The following is an 18,790-nucleotide window of genomic DNA, read 5'->3' as shown; positions in this document are numbered from 1 at the left end:
CAGTGATCGATTGTTAAACATTTAGCCCTCTCTGTATGCGACGGCTAATTGCTGAACATTAATGGATTACTCACATATAGAGGAATACTGTGACTCCCCAATAGAACATTCTCAGCTTGTACAATAGTTCCAGTCTCCTCGGTAATTATACACATAAGGCGCACCATGCAACAAGCGCAGAGACCCCCCTGTGTATTAGCTGCAGGATGTAACCTGCGAGCAGGGCCCTCTTACCTCAGTGCACGTCTGTTTTTATCCAGGCTCGTCACATTACTAGTGTTCTATTCCAGCCCCCGGCACCTGATCAGCGAGGAGGGCATATTTTCATTATTAAGGGCTTTTATATGTGATGTACTGCTACATCTACTGCAGGTATAAAGTATTGCCCTTCAAAATTAAAATTTGCCCCCCTCACTGATCAGGTGCACTATTGTATGTTACTGTTTTGTTCCAAACTGCAACGGAATACGCTGGCTCTATATTAATACGTAGATGTTACTACAGGAAATAAATATAAACGCTCGCACCGCTGGTCTGCCGAGCGGCCATTGTGACAGTACTGTGCAAGCCAAATCTTTATGGTGTTTCCGATCTATCCCTTGGCTATACCTAGGTGTCTATGATATGAATGAAATAAACCCCACGCTGCACAGCCGGAGTCTGCGATGAGGTACAGGATAGAGACAGCGGATCTCATGGCTGTACGCCGGGTGTCACACTACACTGCTCTATCTTTATACCTCCAGGTATTCTCAATGAATAAACGTGTATTCATTCCACTTTCTATGCTCCCTCTTTATATAACAGCAACCTCACTACAACAGTGACCTGTGATTTATCCTGGAGTTATAGATGGGACGTACTCCTAGCCGGATACCAGGTATCTAGAGAGATGCCCGACCTACAGTCCAAAACTTCAGGCAGCTTCAACAGTAGCTCTTCTGAATCCGAAACTAGAAGCAAATCCCAATATACTGCATTACCGAGAAATAATAACCATCTGCTGCATTGTCTATTCACTGCGACACCTCAGATATCTACCTTGTACTGCATGGATCAGTATGATGTGCCAATGGACGGGATGCCAGCGGTCAGTATACCAACACCAGCATCCCGTCCATCAGAATACCGACAGCCCACCAAGGAAGGCCCCTAACCCTCACCTTTTCTCTACCCTAACCCTCCCCGCTTGGTGCCTAACCCTAACCCTCCTTTCTCCGCTGCCTTAACTTAACCCTCCCTGCTTGGTGCCTAATCCTAACCCTCCCTTCCCCTGCTGCCTAACCCTAACCCTCCCTTCCCCGCTTCCTAACCCTAACCCTCCTTTCCCCGCTGCCTTAACCTAACCCTCCCTGCTTGGTGCCTAATCCTAACCCTCCCCTCCCCGCTGCCTAACCCTAACCCTCCCTTCCCCACTGCCTAAACTTAACCCACCCCGCTTGGTGCCTAACCCTAACACTCCCTTCCCCACTGCCTAACCCTAACCCTCAATTCCCCACTGCCTAACCCTAACCCTCCCTTCCCTGCTGCCTAAACCTAACCCTCCCCGCTTGGTGCCTAACCCTAACCCTCCCTTCCCCCGCTGCCTAACCCTCCCTTCCACGCTGCCTAAACTTAACCCTCCCTACCCCGCTGCCTCTAACCCTAACCCTCCCTGCTTGGTACCTAACCCTAACCTCTCCTTGTATGTGCCTAACCCTAACCCTGCCTCCCAGTGCCTAACCCTAACCTTTCCGGCGCTGCAGCCTAACCCTAACCCCCCTTCTGCAGCCTAAACCTAAACCCCCCCCTCCCACTGTGGCAGGACGGCGGTATACTGACCGCCAGGATCCCGTTTGTCGGGAAGCTAATTGCTTCCCGTACTGTAAACCCATAAACAGTGTCATAATGAATAATAATTATATATACATACACATTATATATATATATATATATATATATATATATATATCTATATACACACACACACACACATATATACACACACATACACACACACACACACACACACACACACACACACATACTGTAGTAGATTTGATGATAATAGAACTTGCAGCAGCTTTGGCAGAACCATGCAACTGCTGTGAAGTGGGAAGAACAGGCTGCATCTTCCATGTTCTATATGTCACCACCACAATAACTAAGCCTGATAAATACCAGACTGCACCGTGACTTCCCGGCACACGCAGGTGTCAGAGACCCTTTCCCGGTGTCTTAAATTATTGGGGTGGATGTATACTTCACATCAGATGGAACGTTTAGCGATAAAGTCAGTCAGAGAGTATTACTTATTCAGAACTGGCAGACAGACAGACAGACAGACAGACAGACACACACACACACACACACACACACACACACACACACACACAGGTCCAGAAACCAAGGAACCTTTACACAGCATTATAAGGGAGCAATGCTAACCACTGTGCCACCCAAGCAGCTAAACAACTTTAAATCGAGACTGATGACCAGTATTGAACTTGGAATCCCATAAGACTAACATATCAACAGTCTCTGCACCTCAAGTACAGTCTGCGTTCTGCGCTTTGTGCTGGCCAATCAGGTTGCAGTAAGTGGCAACACAATGTGTGCAGCCCGCAGCGGCGCTGGCTCGGGAGAAAGTAGCGCAGGAGAAGTTCTGCTTTTGTGGCGTAACTTTGTTTTATCACTTTAATCAGACTATATTTTAATTAAACCACCACCGGTGGTGGACTGCCGGCCATTAATGTGCTGCGACCCCCGGGTTGTTGTGATTGGACTGGAGAACCTTGGGAGACAATTTTGTAGTTTCTACTATATGTATTAAGTAGGTTACGACTACGCCCGGAAAGGTTTCCTCGTTTGGGATGGCTGTTTTATTTTTTATTTTGTCAATAAAGTTTACATTATATTTTAGTGCTTTTTTAACCTTATACATTTGGGTAAAAGATGTATCCCTCCCTTCCCCTCTCCTCTGCGAGCGGCGTGTTACAATGCAGTAGCCGGGAGCTATTTATGATCCCGGCAGCGCTGACTGAAGGATGGGACATGAATCAAGGGTACGGAACCAATTGCCCGCTACGTTACTCTGCAGCAATCTCATTCCTCAAGAGACGCATGTGCAGGAGAGTTTGACTTCTGGGACTTCAGCAATCGCCGAGGTCCCCATAAATCTGCTCTCATCTCCAGCTCATCTTCAGAGTGACTTGTAAATTGAGTGGGATATGTAATTTTGTTCCTGTTAAAAGATGCGTCTGACATAATGTAGAAAGTGTACTGCTCGCAGGTGCGGGAGGTGATAAAGATCTGACGTTCGTGACATTCCGGCACAATGATTACATTACTCATGAGCCAGACCCGGGCCCCGGAGATTATCCCAGGACGCAGAATATACGGTATGAAGATCATCTAGCTACAGAAGACACTCATCCTCTGTTCTCACACGTACAGTAAGTACTGGGGTTGGGGTTAGTAGTGGTAGGGTTAGGAGGTGACGGGGGGGGTTGTTCGGGTTTAGGGTTAGACTGCTGGAGGGGCGGATAAGGGCTAAAATACTTAACACGATCGTTGGGATTCTGGCCGTCGGCACGCTGCGGTCGGCATTCTGCCGGCCGGGATCCCGACTGCTGGAATTTTGTACCCAATCCTGTTTGCTATGTACTGCAAAGTCTTTTGCACTTGTTGTGTTTGCGCAGTCTCTGCTTACATACTATGAACGGCGTGGTGGAACTTTTGTGCCACCATATAATTTATTATCCGTTATTTATATAGCGCACACATATTCCACAGCGCTGTACAGAGAATATTTGGCCATTCCCATCATTCCCTGCCCCCAGTGGATTTTGCAATCTATGGGGAAGATTCAATTCGCCATGGAGTTAACTGCGCGGCTGTAGCTCTGGGATTAGCGCGCACGGCTATTCAATTACTCGCTAATTTCCCTGTGCGGTAAGCTTATGGCTAATGCGGGATAACCAGTACCTTCGGGGGTTAAGTGGATTTTGGGAGGATACCAGCACTCCCGGAGGAAACACACACAAGCACGGGGAGAACATACAAACTCCACACATGTACAGCCGTGGTGGAAATCAAACCCATGACCTCACTGCTGTGCCGCAGTTATACTAACCATTACACCAACTGTGTCCCCTAAATATTTTATATATATATATATATATATATATATATATAGTCGTAGTTCCAGTTTCCTGGGGGGCACTCTCCTTCACAAATCCAATCCAATCGTATTTTCTTAGATCATAATCGGCTTTATTAGGTCGACGTTTCGGCTCAACAAGCAGAGCCTTTATCAAGACAAGCCATATGAAAATATGTATGGCTTGTCTTGATAAAGGCTCTGCTTGTTGAGCCGAAACGTCGACCTAATGAAGCCGATTATGATCTAAGAAAATACGATTGGATTGGATTTGTGAAGGAGAGTGCCCCCCAGGAAACTGGAACTACGACTATATGTGTGGATCCACCGTGATTGTGTGGATTCTACTGGGTGCACCCCGCAGTTGACCACACACGGATGTGAGTGCAGGACTCCCTTGGATGTATATATATATATATATATATATATTTTTTTATTTATATATATATATAAACTGTCCCCAGGGTTAGCGGGGAGCACAGAGTGTTGCATCCTGCAATCATTTATAGCGTTGCGCTCTTTATGCTTCAATAGAAGTGGTTGTAAGAGAGCAGGGTTTCCAATAGGACTACCGCTGCCGTGAGAACAACCGGCAACCAGACAGAATGATAAACCGCCGCAATGTGCGAGTTAAGTGCGGCGTTAAATGTAACAACAGAGGGAAAGAACACGTTATCTGGTGAGCATCCAGAGTTCTTACTTTTGCAATATACCCGACATCAGTAATATACGGTTCCAGGGATGCCGGCAGGATAAATATTTGGGAAACGCGGTATTGGACTCTAATGTGCACTTTCCATCTTCCTAATGTCTGAGCCCTTTCATTCCGAACGCTCCGCGCAGAGGGGGCTCTTTATATGCAGGATCAGCCAGCCGCCCGTGTTCCTGATTACAAGATTGTATTCACAGCTATGTAAAGTGTCTAGCCTGACGCCTAATAATCTGTTTACTGAAATGAAAGGCTGCTGCCCGGGACCTTTATTAATAGAGCCGTGAACTCTCTTTTAAAGCCTAGATTAAAGAGCGAGGGAGAGGAAGCAGGCTGCATGCTAAAGCCACGGGCTGTGAGCCACGTAACAAGGCGACTTCATAATAATACAGGTCTGGCCACTGCCGCAATAAACCCTGCAGTAACTCAGATCAGAATAATATCTGCAGAGCTGGGATCACCGGCTGATCAGTTTACAGATCACAATCCCTTCCGCTGACTGCTAATACAGAGCCGTGTTCTGCAGGAACTGCATTGGGTGACACTGATGTTAGGCTCTCGTGTGCGGCCAACATCCCTCTGCAGAAGTGGAAATCAGCGTCCGTCAGCTACAGCTAATTACTGCTGAGCAGGGCGTCTTTCCATGGGACACACAGGGGGGGGCGGTGCACGGTGTGTCGTCTAACGCAGAGCTCACCGGGATCTCTGTCTGTGGTCCTGCATATAATGTGCTTGAGGGAAACACTATATCACTATATACATAGTTGTATGGTCCCTGGTTTCAGGAGAGAGTCTCAGATTTTCCTAATGTTTCCCTATTCATTTGTGTGTGTAAAACATACTCGTTGTATATGGGATGTGCCACCTGGGAACCATTCGTTTTGTAATTACCCCCTTCAGGACAAGTTATCTAGATGAGGGCTTAGCAAGACGATGCGGCCACATCTCCGGTCACTCTTTCCTAAGTGACGGCTGCAGAGGGACTAGAGAGCGGATTCAGACCTGGACGCAGCCACGCTTTCGCACACAGCAGCCACATGCAGTGTGTCCAGAGAAAGGATGAGAACGCGTAGTGATTGTCAGCGGCAGTTGTTGGGGATGGGGGGGGGGGGGGGGGGGGGTCGATACAGCGTTTTCATGGAGTGCTCCAGCGACAGGGCTTGTCTGCAGCGTTTTCGGGGGTGGCTGTGTGCCGCTATGAAACAAAAGATGACGCCGGACCGCATGCCTGTGCAGCCACCACTACACAATCATGTAGTACTTACACGATGAGGTCTCACAGAAACTGCTATGTGCATGGCACACTGAAGAGCTTAATTGAAAAGACTAAACTAGACCAAACCTCATCACCGGCACTGGGAAACAATTGTACGTGTCAGTGGGGCAGATGTATTAACCTGTAGTAGGCATAAGGAAGTGACAGGTGATAGACCAGTAATAAACCAGTGATAAGTGCAAGGTGATAAATGCGCCAGCCAATCAGCTCCTAACTGTTAATTTACATATTGGAGCTGATTGGCTGGTATGTTTATCACCTTGCACATATCACTGGTTTATCACTTCCTTATGCCTTCTCCAGGTTAATACATCTGCCCCTGTGTGCAGCAGACAGACAAATGGGAAATATCGGATCTACAGTATTCTCTTAGTATACCCAATACACCGGAATCATCAGGGTCACATAGCTCTATGTGTCCACCAGTTGTACAAATCATTGGTGAACAGACCTTAGAATAATATTCATAGGGCTGGAAGTGCATGTGGGCACCTTTAGTAACACCCAGGACTAAGCCCAGAATTTTACCTTGTTTTAAATAACAAAAGGGAACAAAGCGGTAATAAAGATAAAAGGTCATCAAAGGTTATTCCTCTTACCTTTTTAACGGTCTTGTCTGGCTCCAGCGCTATATCCGGGATATTGGCATCCACCATCAGAGAGAAAAGATTTAGAATCAAGTTGGAATATCTAAGACGGAAAAAAAAAACAAAAAACTTTATTTACTCTTCATCCAATAAATCTATACATGACCGAAACATTGAGAAGTAGTCTGAGACATAAGAAGCAGAATGCAGAGCTAAACCGAACGCTAGACTTGGTCTGTCCAGACTCCGAGATCCCATTACACGGACATCTTTACTTTCACACTTCTACAAGAAGTACCCAGTAGCACTCTGCATACAGATTCAGAGCCTCCATCACACAGACATACGTGGGTCGTTTATGAAATTAATTATCACAGTCTCCTGGTGGGTCTTAGTCACAATGCATGGGTAAAAAGACGCTCAGTGCTAGCAGAGTCGCAAAGGACCTGGAGCACCGAGAGGGGCTGTTTAGCGCGACTGCAGCATGCTGTAGTCTCAGAAGCAGTACCGGCAAAAGACGCACATGCGAACGCTGCAGCATCCGACTCAAAATCTAACAATAAATCTGCCTCTTTCATTTACAAGCAAGAAAAAATAGGATTTTAATTACCTACCGGTAAATCCTTTTCTCGTAGTCCGTAGAGAATAGTGGGGTCCACATTATTACCATGGGGCATAGACGGGTCCACTAGGAGCCTTGGGCACTTTAAAAAATTAATAGTGTGCGCTGGCTCCTCCCTCTATGCCCCTCCTACCAGACTCAGTCTAGAAACTGTGCCCGAGGAGACGGAATTACCTTGAGAGAAGGATTGAAAGGCCAGTGGTGAGATTTGAACCAGCACACACAAACAAGAGGAAAGCCATGCTAACCAAACTTGAACAGGAACAGCAACAGCTGAATCAACAACAATACTGAACCAAGTAACAGTGCAGGAAACACGAAGCGCTGGGCGGGCGCCCAGTATCCTCTACGGACTACGAGAAAAGGATTTACCGGTAGATCATTAAAATCCTATTTTCTCTTACGTCCTAGAGGATACTGGGGTCCACATTAGTACCATGGGGATGTACCAAAGCTCCCAAACCAGGTGGGAGAGTGCAGAGGTTCCTGCAGAACTGATTGACAAAATTGAAGGACCTCAGTGGCCTAAGTATCGAACTTGTAGAACTTAGCAAAAGTGTTTGAACCCGACCAAGTAGCTGCTCGGCAGAGCTGTAAAGCCGAGACAACCCGGGCAGCCGCCAAGGAAGAACCCACTGACCTAGCAGAGTGGGCATGTACAGATCTTGGAACCGGCAGGTAAACCTGCCGTAGGGTAAGCATGCTGGATAGTAAGCCTGATCCAGCGAGCAATAGACTGCTATGAAGCAGGACAAGCAATTTTATTGGGATCATAGAGAACAAACAGCGAGTCCGACTTTCTGTGACGAGCTGTCCACTTCACATAAATCTTGAAAGCCCTCACAACATCTAGGGACTTTGAGTTAGAGGTGGTGTCGGTAACCACCAGAACCACAATAGGTTGGTTGATATGAAACGCAGACACCACCTTTGGAACAAATTGCGGACGAGTTCTGAGTTCGGCTCGATCCTCATGAAAAATCAAATAGGGGCTCTTGTGAGACAATGCCCCCAGTTCCGACACCCACCTGGCTGAAGCCAGGGCCAACAGTGTAACGGTCTTCCACGTAAGAAACTTTACGTCCACCTCCTGTAAGGGCTCAAACCATTCAGATTGGAGGAACTGCAACACCACATTGAGATCCCAAGGTGCCGTGGGAGGCACAAAGGGCGGTTGGATGTGCAGAACACCCTTCAAGAATGTCTGAACCTCAGGGAGGGAAGCCAATTGTTTTTGGAAGAAAATGGACAAGGCCAAAATCTGGACTTTTATGGAGCCCAGGCGTAGGCTCACGTCCACACCTGACTGCAGAAAAAGCCGAAAACGTCCCAGTTGAAATTCTACCGTAGGAAATTCTCACACCAAGAGACGTTTTTCTTCCAAATACGGTGGTAATGTTTAGACGTTACCCCCTTTCTGGGATCCCTTACCGGGCTAGAATTTGATGCTCAACTTCCATGCCGTCAAACGTAGCGGTGGTAAGTCTTGGTAGACGAACAGCCCCTGTTGCAGGAGATCCTCTCGGAGAGGTAGAGGCCACGGATCCCCCAGGAGCATGTCAAGTAGGTCCATGTACCAAGCCCGTCTTGGCCAGTCCGGAGCAATGAGAATTGCTTGAACCCTTACCCTTTTTATTCTTCTGAGAATCTTTGGGATCAATGGCAGTAGTGGAAACACATACACCATCTGGTAGAACCATGGGGACGCCAGAGCATCCACCGCCACTGCCTGTGGGTCCCTCGACCTGGAACAATACCGCTGGAGCTTGTTTAGATGGGAGGCCATCATGTCGATTTGTGGAATCCCCCACCAACATGCCAACACCCGAACACCTACGGGTGGAGGCCCCACTCTCCTGGGTGGAGTTCGTGTCTGCTGAGGAAGTCTGCTTCCCAGTTGTCTACTCCCGGAATGAAGATTGGCGACAACGCCGCCGCGTGCCTTTCTGCCCAGAGGAGAATCCTTGTCACCTCTGACATTGCTGCTCTGCTCTTCGTTCCGCCTTGTCGATTTATGTACGTTACTGCCGTTACATTGTCCGACTGAACTTGAAAGGATTGATCTTGAAGAAGATGTGATGCCTGTAGAATGGCGTTGTATATGGCCCTTCATTCCAGAATGTTGATCAGAAGAATAGCTTCCTGACTTGACCATTTTCCTTGGAACTGTTCCCCCTGGGTGACCGCTCTCCAACCTCTGAGGCTTGCATCTGTGGTTAGCAGAATCCAATTTTGAATCCCGAACCTTCGGCACTCGGTCAGGTGAGAAGTCTGAAGCCACCATAGAAGAGAAATCCTGGCTCTTGGCGACAGACGTATCCTCTGGTGCATGTGGAGATGCGATCCGGACCATTTGTCCAACAGATCCAGCTAGAAGGGCCTTGCGTGAAACCTTCCGTACTGTAGTGCCTCGTAGGCGGCTACCATCTTCCCCAGAAGACGAATGCAGAGATGCACCGATATCCGGGTTGGTTTCAAGACATCCCGCACCATCGACTGGATTACCAATGCCTTTTCCAATGGAAGGAATACCTTCTGTGCTTCTGAATCCAGTATCATCCCCAGGAACGGAAGCCTCCGTGTTGGTTCCAGGTGAGATTTTGGTAAGTTCAGAATCCACCCGTGAAGCCGGAGTAGCTGAGTTGAGAGGGCAATATTGTCCAACAACCTCTCCCTGGATGGTGCCTTGATCAGCAGGTCGTCCAGGTACGGAATTATGTTCAGTCCCTGTTTGCGGAGGAGAAACATCATGTCTGCCATTACCTTGGTGAACACCCTCGGTGCTGTGGAGTGGCCAAATGGCAATGCCTGGAACTGGTAGTGACAGTCCTGTAATGCAAACCTTAGATAAGCCTGATGAGGCGGCCAGATTGGAATATGAAGGTACGCGCCAAGAATTCCCCTTCCTCCAGACGTGAGACTACCGCTTTCAGAGACTCCATCTTGAATTTGAACACCCGTAAATACGGGTTCAATGACTTGAGGTTTAAAATGGGTCTCACCGAACCGTCCGGCCTCGGTACCACAAACAGGTTGGAATAATAACCTTTGTTCTGCAGCTGAGATGGAACTGGAACAATGACCTGAGTCTGTACCAGTTTTTGGATTGCATCCTGTAAAATTATAACTGCCTCTGGAGAAGCTGATAAGCCTGATTTGAAGAATCTGTGAGGTGGGAGATCCTGAAACTCTAGTCTGTAACCCTGAGTGATGAGCTCAATGACCCAGGGATCCTGGCATGATGTTGCCCAGATGTGACTGAAATCTCTTAAACGGGCTCCCACCTGCCTGTCTTCCAGACAGTGTGGTCCACCGTCATGCTGAAGGCTTAGAGGAAGGAGAACCTGAGTACTGTTCCTGTGAACCTGCAGTTGCTGGTTTCTTGGGTTTACTTCTATAACCTTTGAAGGTTGTAGAAGAACCTTTGGTCTTATTTTAAAATGTTCCTGTCCGAAAGGACAGCAGAGTAGGAGCCGAGCAGGTTTTCCTATGCGGAGGAGTTGCGGAAGGAAGGAATGTAGACTTACCCGCTGTAGCCTTGGATATCCACGTATCCAGTTCATCTCCAAACAGGGCCTCACCTGTGAATGGAAGGCTTTCCACACCTTTTCTGGAAATCGCATCCGCAGTCCACTGACATAGCCATAAGCCCTTGTGTGGTGACACTGCCATGGCCTTGGTGCGTGCATTTAGCAAGCCTCTCTCTTTTATGGCCTCAACCATAAAACTTGCAGAGTCGTGTATATAGTGTAAGTGTAAAAGAATCTCCCCCTTGGGCAAGGAATTTAAACCTCCAGTAGGTTACTCGACCATTTTGCAATGGCTCTTGTGATCCAAGCACAAGCTATAGTAGGTCTCTGGGCTACTCCTGCAGCTGTGTACATAGATTTGAGAGTGGTCTCAATCTTACGGTCAGCCGTGTCTTTTAAGGAGGCTGCCCCCGGGACAGGCAAGACTATCTTGCGTGATGATCTAGATACCGATGCATCAACAATCGGTGGGTTTTCCCATTTTTTCCTATCATCCTTTTGAAAAGGGAACGATGTAATTTACCTTTTAGGGATCTGAAACGTCTTGTCAGGATTAACCCAAGTTTCTTCAAATAGGGAATTTAATTCCTGAGATGCAGGGAAAGTAACAGAGGATTTCTTTTTCACATTAAAATAAGATTCCTCATCCTTTTATGTCACTGTGTCATCTTTGAGGTGCAGGACCTCCCTAATAGCTTCTGTCAGGGCCTGTATTCCTTGTGACAGGGCTGTATCCCCCCATCTAAGTCCACCTCACCCTCCTCTGGGTCTGACGCATCATCATCATCATCATGTGTCAGCCTGCAATATGTGGGCCAGTGTACGCTTTTGTGGACAAATGGCAGGGGTCTGAGACGCTGGTATGGGACCTGAATCTCTATATATCAGGTCATCTATAGACTGTCTTAACTGTAGCGTCTCTTTCTCAGTATGGGACAATTTATTAGACATATCTGAGATCATCCCTTTTAGAGAATCCAACCATGCTGGTTCAGATCCACTAGTCAGAGAATGTGTACTACCCTGAGTACATTGTAATGATCCCCCTGGAGAAGAAAAACACTCTGCAGTGCATGAAACACACTCCCTGCCTGCCATTGTAATGTGAAAGTATACACACACACACACACACACACACACACACACACACACACACACACACACACACACACGAGAAAAGTTAAGCCCAGTTAACCCAGAGCCCTTCTAGGGGTACACAGAGAATGATGGAGCCAGCCACACAGCGCCCTTCTTGCTAAAGCTGAGCTTAGCTGGGTCGCAGACTAAACACCCTGAATAGGGTACTAGTATTCCTATACTGCTTCCCCCTCCCTGCTATGACCCCCTGGTACCGCTGAGGTAATCTGGAGTCGTCGTGGAGGAGCTGCGTGTCTGTCAGGCTGTTCAGTGAGAGCTGCAGAGGGAAAATGGCGCTGGTGAGCCGCTGGATCTGCTCAAAGTGAAGCCCTGCCCCCGTAATGGCGCGCGGTCTTCCCGTTTTTTTTTAGACTGGCTGAGGTTATATGTGTGGTTTACAGTGGGTTAGAACTCCTGTAAACATAGTGCCAGTGTGGGTATAGTTGTGGCTTCAGCGCGCCCCTCACAGCAGAACATGAATGTCTCTGAAGCCTGGAGCCGCAGCCTGTCAGCGATGCGCTCCTACCCTCATGCCGCTATTACCGGCAGCGACCCGCTAACCGGGACACCGGCCATCTACTCACCACTCTTCTTACTTCTGGCTCTGTCAGGGGTGGCGGCGTGCTGCGGGACTGTACAGTCGCCGTGGTGGGGCTTGCGAATAGGTCCCTCAGGAGCTATGTCCTGTCAGTGGGGAACGGGACCATTAACCCTAAAGGAGGTTGGGCCGTTCCTTCCCCCTAAGTCCCACGAAGCAGGGAGTCGGATGCGAACCAGATCTGCCTGAAAACAACAAACAGAAAACAAATGCAGAAAACTCTTCAGGAGCTTCCCTAAGCGTGACCGGCTCCTCCGGGCACATTTTCTAAACTGAGTCTGGTAGGAGGGGCATAGAGGGAGGAGCCATCGCACACTATTCATTTCTTAAAGTGCCCAAGGCTCCTAGTGGACCCGTCTATACCCCATGGTACTAATGTGGACCCCAGTATCCTCTAGGACGTAAGAGAAAAAGGCAATATGTTTCCCCCAGCACCCTGAATGATAACAGTAACCAGATTAAATAACACAATATTAGAATTCAGAGATCTCAGTTACATATATTTGCGCAAATGTATGAATAAGCCCTTCATTTACATACTGGAGTCACTGGCATTAGACAGGAAATGTCAGCAAGAAAGAGGAGGCGGCTGACTAAAATGCATCAATCACATTCTGGAGGCAGCCACTTAGTAGTTCCACCTCTGTAGTTTTGGGTATAACCCAACTCTGCCCCCAGAACCGCCTGAATTCTATGTGGCATGGACAGATCAAGACTGTGGATGCCATTGGGGAACGCTGAGCTCACTGTCATGGAGGTGGAACCAGTGTGAGACACACGTGCTGCGTGACACAGCACGCTAGCCTACTAGATGTAGCCATTAGAAGAGGGGCACACTGTGGCCATAAGGGGATACATCTGGTCAGCAAAAACTCTCAGTATTTAAACAATGCCAGATAGGTATTAAGGATTCTAAAGAGTACCAAGAGAGCAATCGGCACACCACGACACTAAACCCACCAGCCTGAGCATCTGACACAAGGCAGGATGGATCCATGGTGTTTATGCCAAATTCTGGCCCTACCATCTGCACATACTGCAGCAGCAATCAAGACTCCTCAATGTTCTACCAGACTTCCCCTGCCCAGCGGTGGTCAGCCTGTGCCCACTGCAGTCTCAGTGTCCTGTTCTTAGCTGACCGGAGCGGAACCCGGCGTGATCTTCTGCTATAACCCAGCCACTTCCAGGTGTGACGTGCTTCGTGTTCAGATGTTCTTCTGCAGTACCACTAATAGGTTATCTGAGTTACTTTCACCTTCCTGCCAGCTTGAACCAGTCTGGCCATCCTCCTCAGTTCTTCGCTCATTAACAAGGTGTTTCCACCCACAGAACTGCCACTCACTGGGTGCTTTTTGTTTTGTGCACCATTCTCCGTAAACTCCAGAGACTGTTGTGTGTGTGAATATAAAGCAGTTTCTGAGATATTTAAACTGCCCCATCTGACACCAACAATGAATCCACAGTCACAATAACTTAGATCACATTTCTGCACCATTCTGGTATTTGTAATGAACAACAACTGAACCTCTTTACCATATCTACATGCTTTTATGCATTGGCTGATTATATATTTGCATTAATAAGCAAGTGTACATGTGTATGTAATACAATTAGCCACTGAAAGTGCAGTACATGATTCAGCGGGAACAACATAATCTTACCAGGAATCATTAACATCACGGAGTTGATGGGCTACGTTATAAAAATTAGTAAATAAACTTTTCAGATCAAAGGAGGACAGGAGAAGTCATACACCGGTAGGAGCCGGCATAAGGCAGAGATGATGGTACAGGAGGGAGAGGAATGATAACGCAGAGGTGACAGCCAGCACCACTAATAACGCAGGAAGCAGACGCTGCACAAGCAGCCAGACAGGAGAATAGCAGGAAACAAACAGTAAGTGTAGCACAGGGGAAATACAACATGACACAATAACACACGTAAAGTGGATAACTAATGCGGAGAGACCACTAAGCACGCATCTCTCCAGACCTGCAGCTGAAATACAGTGGTGATCTACAGAACGTATAAGTAAGCGTCTGCGATGTCTAACTGTTCCCTGTAGCATGATGTTAATGGCGATTACAAAGTGTTTAACTGTAGGGTACATGCTCACACCCCTGCTGAACCCCCATCACACAAGAGACAACAGAACTTCTGAATCTGAATCAAAGATAGTAGTTGTTCCCTGCAATCTCCCCTTGGGGATATGGTCGTTAGGTCGACAGGTCAAAAGGTCGACATGAGTTTTTCACATTTTTTCCCCTCAATTTTTTGGATTTTCCCGTACTTGATGATCCACGTGGACTACGATTGGAACGGTAACCTGTGCCGAGCAAAGCGAGGCATCCTGTCCGATGCATGACGAGTGAAGCGAGCCATGCGAGGGGACACGGTGCACTAATTGTGGTTCCCCGTCACTTTACGAAGAAAACGAGACCCAAAAAAGTCCAAAAACTCATGTCGATCTAATGACTGTTGACCTAAGTTGAGTCGACCCAAAAACCCATACCCCCCTGCCCCCCTTGTGCAATTCCCTGGCACAATGACCACTGATAACATCTAATTACACACTAGGGACCACCAGGGAGCTGTAAGACTGTGTGTGTGTGTGTGTGTGTGTGTGTGTGTGTGTGTGTGTGTGTGTGTGTGTGTGTGTGTGTGTGTGTGTGTGTGTGTGTGTGTGTGTGTGTGTGTGTGTGTGTGTGTCCCCTGCGGGAGTCACTAGCCAGAAATTGGCAGAACTGTATCACAAAGTAGAAAAATAAAACACTTAAAAGAACCACACTACAGGGCGTGCACAATATCGGCTCATCGTTTCCGACAAATGGCATGCAACGTGTCAGATCTGTTTCCACTGCTTTTGGTTCCATAATCGCCCCTGGGTGCTACGGACGCACCCAAAGATCATGGGACTGACCATCAGAAAATCAGCCCAAATATTGCATAGTATGTACCTAGCCTTAGAGAGTAATCCAACAGTACTCCGCACTGCAGTGCCGTTACCACCGGGTCACTGCCGCTATCACAGGCACACTACAGTAGGGAGTATTGATCACTATAGACACAAGCAAGGTTACAGGGAATGGTCAGCAGAACCCCCCCCCCCCCTCTCCCCCCCATCCAATTCTCCTACATGAGTTGTAAGAAACTGGGCAGCAGAACACCCCCCCCCCCCTCCAATTCTCCTACAGGAGTTGTAAGAAACTGGGCAGCAGAACACCCCCCCACCCAATTCTCCTATAGGAGTTGTAAGAGGCTGGGCAGCAGAACACCCCCCCCCCCCCCCTCCAATTCTCCTACAGGAGTTGTAAGAAGCTGGGCAGCAGAACACCCCCCCACCCAATTCTGCTATAGGAGTTGTAAGAAGCTGGGCAGCAGAGCACCCCCCCCCCCCCCCCACCCAATTCTCTTACTGGAGTTTTAAGTAGCTGGGCAGCAGAACACCCCCCCCCCTCCCCCCAATTCTCCTACAGGAGTTGTAAGAAGCTGGGCAGCGCTAAATTAAACACGGTTGAGTGTCTCGGAAGATCACCATAAAACACCCTTTTTTTTCCTATTTGTGGGTGTATAAAAACTTTCACGATCACTCTGGATCACTCAACATGTGTACGCTGTGTGTTCCCACCCTCTCGTTTCCCACTGGACCCACAGGAAAGTCTTCTTAAATCTGAACCCTTAACGATAAATCAGAGATGTCTGCGGCGAACGCCCTGGCACTGTGCAGTTTCAGGGTTTCCATGGGAACCGAAAGCTTTAGAGAATTTCTGCAATCTTTACCTAATCTCTTTCATTATAAACCTGTTTAAGGAATTTTGTATCTGTCGCTCAATCCTTTTCTTCTCCGTAATGGCAGGCAATCAAGAATGAAAAGCATCTGTAAGAGAAAAATGAGGACGGTACCGTTTGGGCCGCATTTACGCAATTAGCTCTGAAAAAAAAACTTTTTTTTTTGCGTTTCTACCACAAACTTATTGAATTGACGTTTTGTTTTTAATAAGGGTTCACTTTCTCTCTGGAGGTATCGGCTCTGTCACACAGAATGACTGTAAGAAAGACTAAGGCGTCAGGAACATGGCTGCAGCAATTTACAAGGGCAGTGCCATGAAATAGAATGAAACAAAATTGCTTTTCTGAACATAATTGAGAAATATATTAATGCTCCCAATTGTTTTCCTTTTCCAATTCTTACTTTTTGAAATATAAAAATATTAAATACACTATGTGGCCGTAAGGGGATGTAAAGCTTGGGGCTGCTTAAAATCAACCACACTGTCTAAAGGTGCATCCTGCTCCTGCCGGAACCAAACTAAAAACTGTCTGGGCTGGGGGTGGGGTATAGGGGAGGAGGGGCCAAGGCATCCTGTGAGCTAAAGCTTTAACTGTTTGGTGCCCGGTCCTCTCCAAACACCTACACCCCATGGTATTCCTGTGGATCCCTATGGACCCTGAAACAGAAATATGAAATACATTACGTGGCCATAAGGGGACGTAGTCTTAGGGTTAAATTTACTAAGAATCATTTTGACACCCTAAAGCAAATCGCTGATCATCGGTTATTTAAATAAAAGACTAACTGTCAAATGTCTACAAGTTGGTAGTGGCGTAGCGGATGTGAGCACGGAGGGAAGTAATCGCGATGATTACAAACAGGATACATGTGATAGAAGACAAAGAGCAGTCAATATGATAAGGTATCAATCTCTCTTGGGCTAAATACTGTACAGTTGTACAGCACTGTGACACTCCAGTAACACAGTGACAGACTTGCGCCATGCAGATACTTTTATAGAGGCATGTAAACAAATCCTGCACCTGAGTGTGTATTAATTGTAGATCTATTTTCATCATTTTTCATCAATTTCAGATTTAAAAATGATGTTAGTAAATGTGTTTCAGCCCTTGAAACCTGACATTGGTTGAGACAGAATTCCATCATTTTGATATTGATGAAAATCGATCGACCGTAAGTAAATAAACCCCCTGGAGTGTAGACAGTCTGACTTTTAAGAATAGAGAATAATGTTTACTTGAGGATTTTAGTGGCTATTCTTAAGCACCAGTGATACCTGTCGTATATTTTCTGTCTAAAACCCAAACGGATTGCCCTTTTTTCTTACGATAGCCTCCACTGTCAACAAGAAGTATGAATCCGCCATCAATCTGCGACAGGATTCAAAGAGGCGGGAGGGGGGGGGGGAGGGGGCACACAATTTTCTTTCCATTAAACATTTACTCTTGTTTAACATAACAAAGCCTGGACAGATGGGTAAGACCCATCCATACTCACAGTTCGGAACTGCAGAGTGCTGATGCACATAAAAATAGTCGTTCCACACTTGCACCAATAACTACACTCCAAACTGCCTCATAAAGCAATGCCAGCAAAATAACGGTTTGTCGGGGGCTTCATGGACCGAGTTTCCAGAGTAAGCACCCACAAACCTCGGACCAAAACTGTCTGGGGAAGATACTTTCCTGTGTAAACATGACAAAGGGAGGTCCATCAGAATGGTTTGCTGAGTTTTGTGTGGAAGAACGAGACTGGACAGCACAGAGCCCTAACCTCCAGCCGAACAAACACTTTTGGTTTTTCGAATATGATACTCAACAAGCACAAGCTGTACAGGTGTGACGTTCAGGAGTCCACATACTTGTGGGTGTATGAAGGTGCACAGGTAATCAGCACACCGAGCACCAATGACTTCAATGCAGTAAGTGTAGGTATTTAATGCTGAAACTCAGTGTGGTAAGCACTTTTCCGATACATCTCTGATACTCATACTTACCTACTTTGCTGCCCCCTCCTCCGGGAGGAAGCAGCAATGTAGGTGCATGAGGGCGTGGTCGGCAGCAGGATGGGTGTTCCGGGGGCGTGAACAACAGGGTAGTGGAAGTCCGGGGGCGTGGCGTCACGATCGCGTCATCGTGGCTCCGCCCCCGCTATGCAGTGCCGAGAAAAGAGGCACTGTATAGCGGGGGGCGGAGCTACTATGACGCGATTCAGCGCAAATCGTGTTATCGGACCCCCTCTGACCGCTCACTTGTTCTCTGCTGCGGGCGGCCGAGGAGGGTAAGCACGGAAAGCGGGAGGCTTGCCCACCTTTCCGGGGGGTCACCCGATTTTCGGAAGCCTCCCGGCCATTCCGGGAGGGTAGGCAAGTATGCTGATACTGTACGTCCCAACTGC

At 47.6% G+C, this 18,790-nt stretch overlaps 1 protein-coding gene across 4 annotated transcripts in view; it reads right to left on the bottom strand.

Annotated features, from left to right (window-relative positions):
- The window catches only part of PIK3C3 (phosphatidylinositol 3-kinase catalytic subunit type 3), a 365,653-nt gene that overhangs the window by 76,125 nt on the left and 270,738 nt on the right, over positions 1 to 18,790 (bottom strand). For all 4 annotated transcript variants that reach the window (XM_063958224.1, XM_063958242.1, XM_063958250.1 and 1 more), the window contains one exon: positions 6,726 to 6,816. In XM_063958224.1, coding sequence (XP_063814294.1) covers positions 6,726 to 6,816 — 91 coding nt within the window. The remainder of the gene's footprint in view (positions 1 to 6,725; positions 6,817 to 18,790) is intronic.

Source organism: Pseudophryne corroboree, chromosome 1 (assembly GCF_028390025.1).
Source record: "Pseudophryne corroboree isolate aPseCor3 chromosome 1, aPseCor3.hap2, whole genome shotgun sequence".
NCBI classification, from domain to species: domain Eukaryota; kingdom Metazoa; phylum Chordata; class Amphibia; order Anura; family Myobatrachidae; genus Pseudophryne; species Pseudophryne corroboree.
Note: the sequence above shows the minus strand (reverse complement) of the source record. Positions and strands in the feature narration are given on the sequence as shown.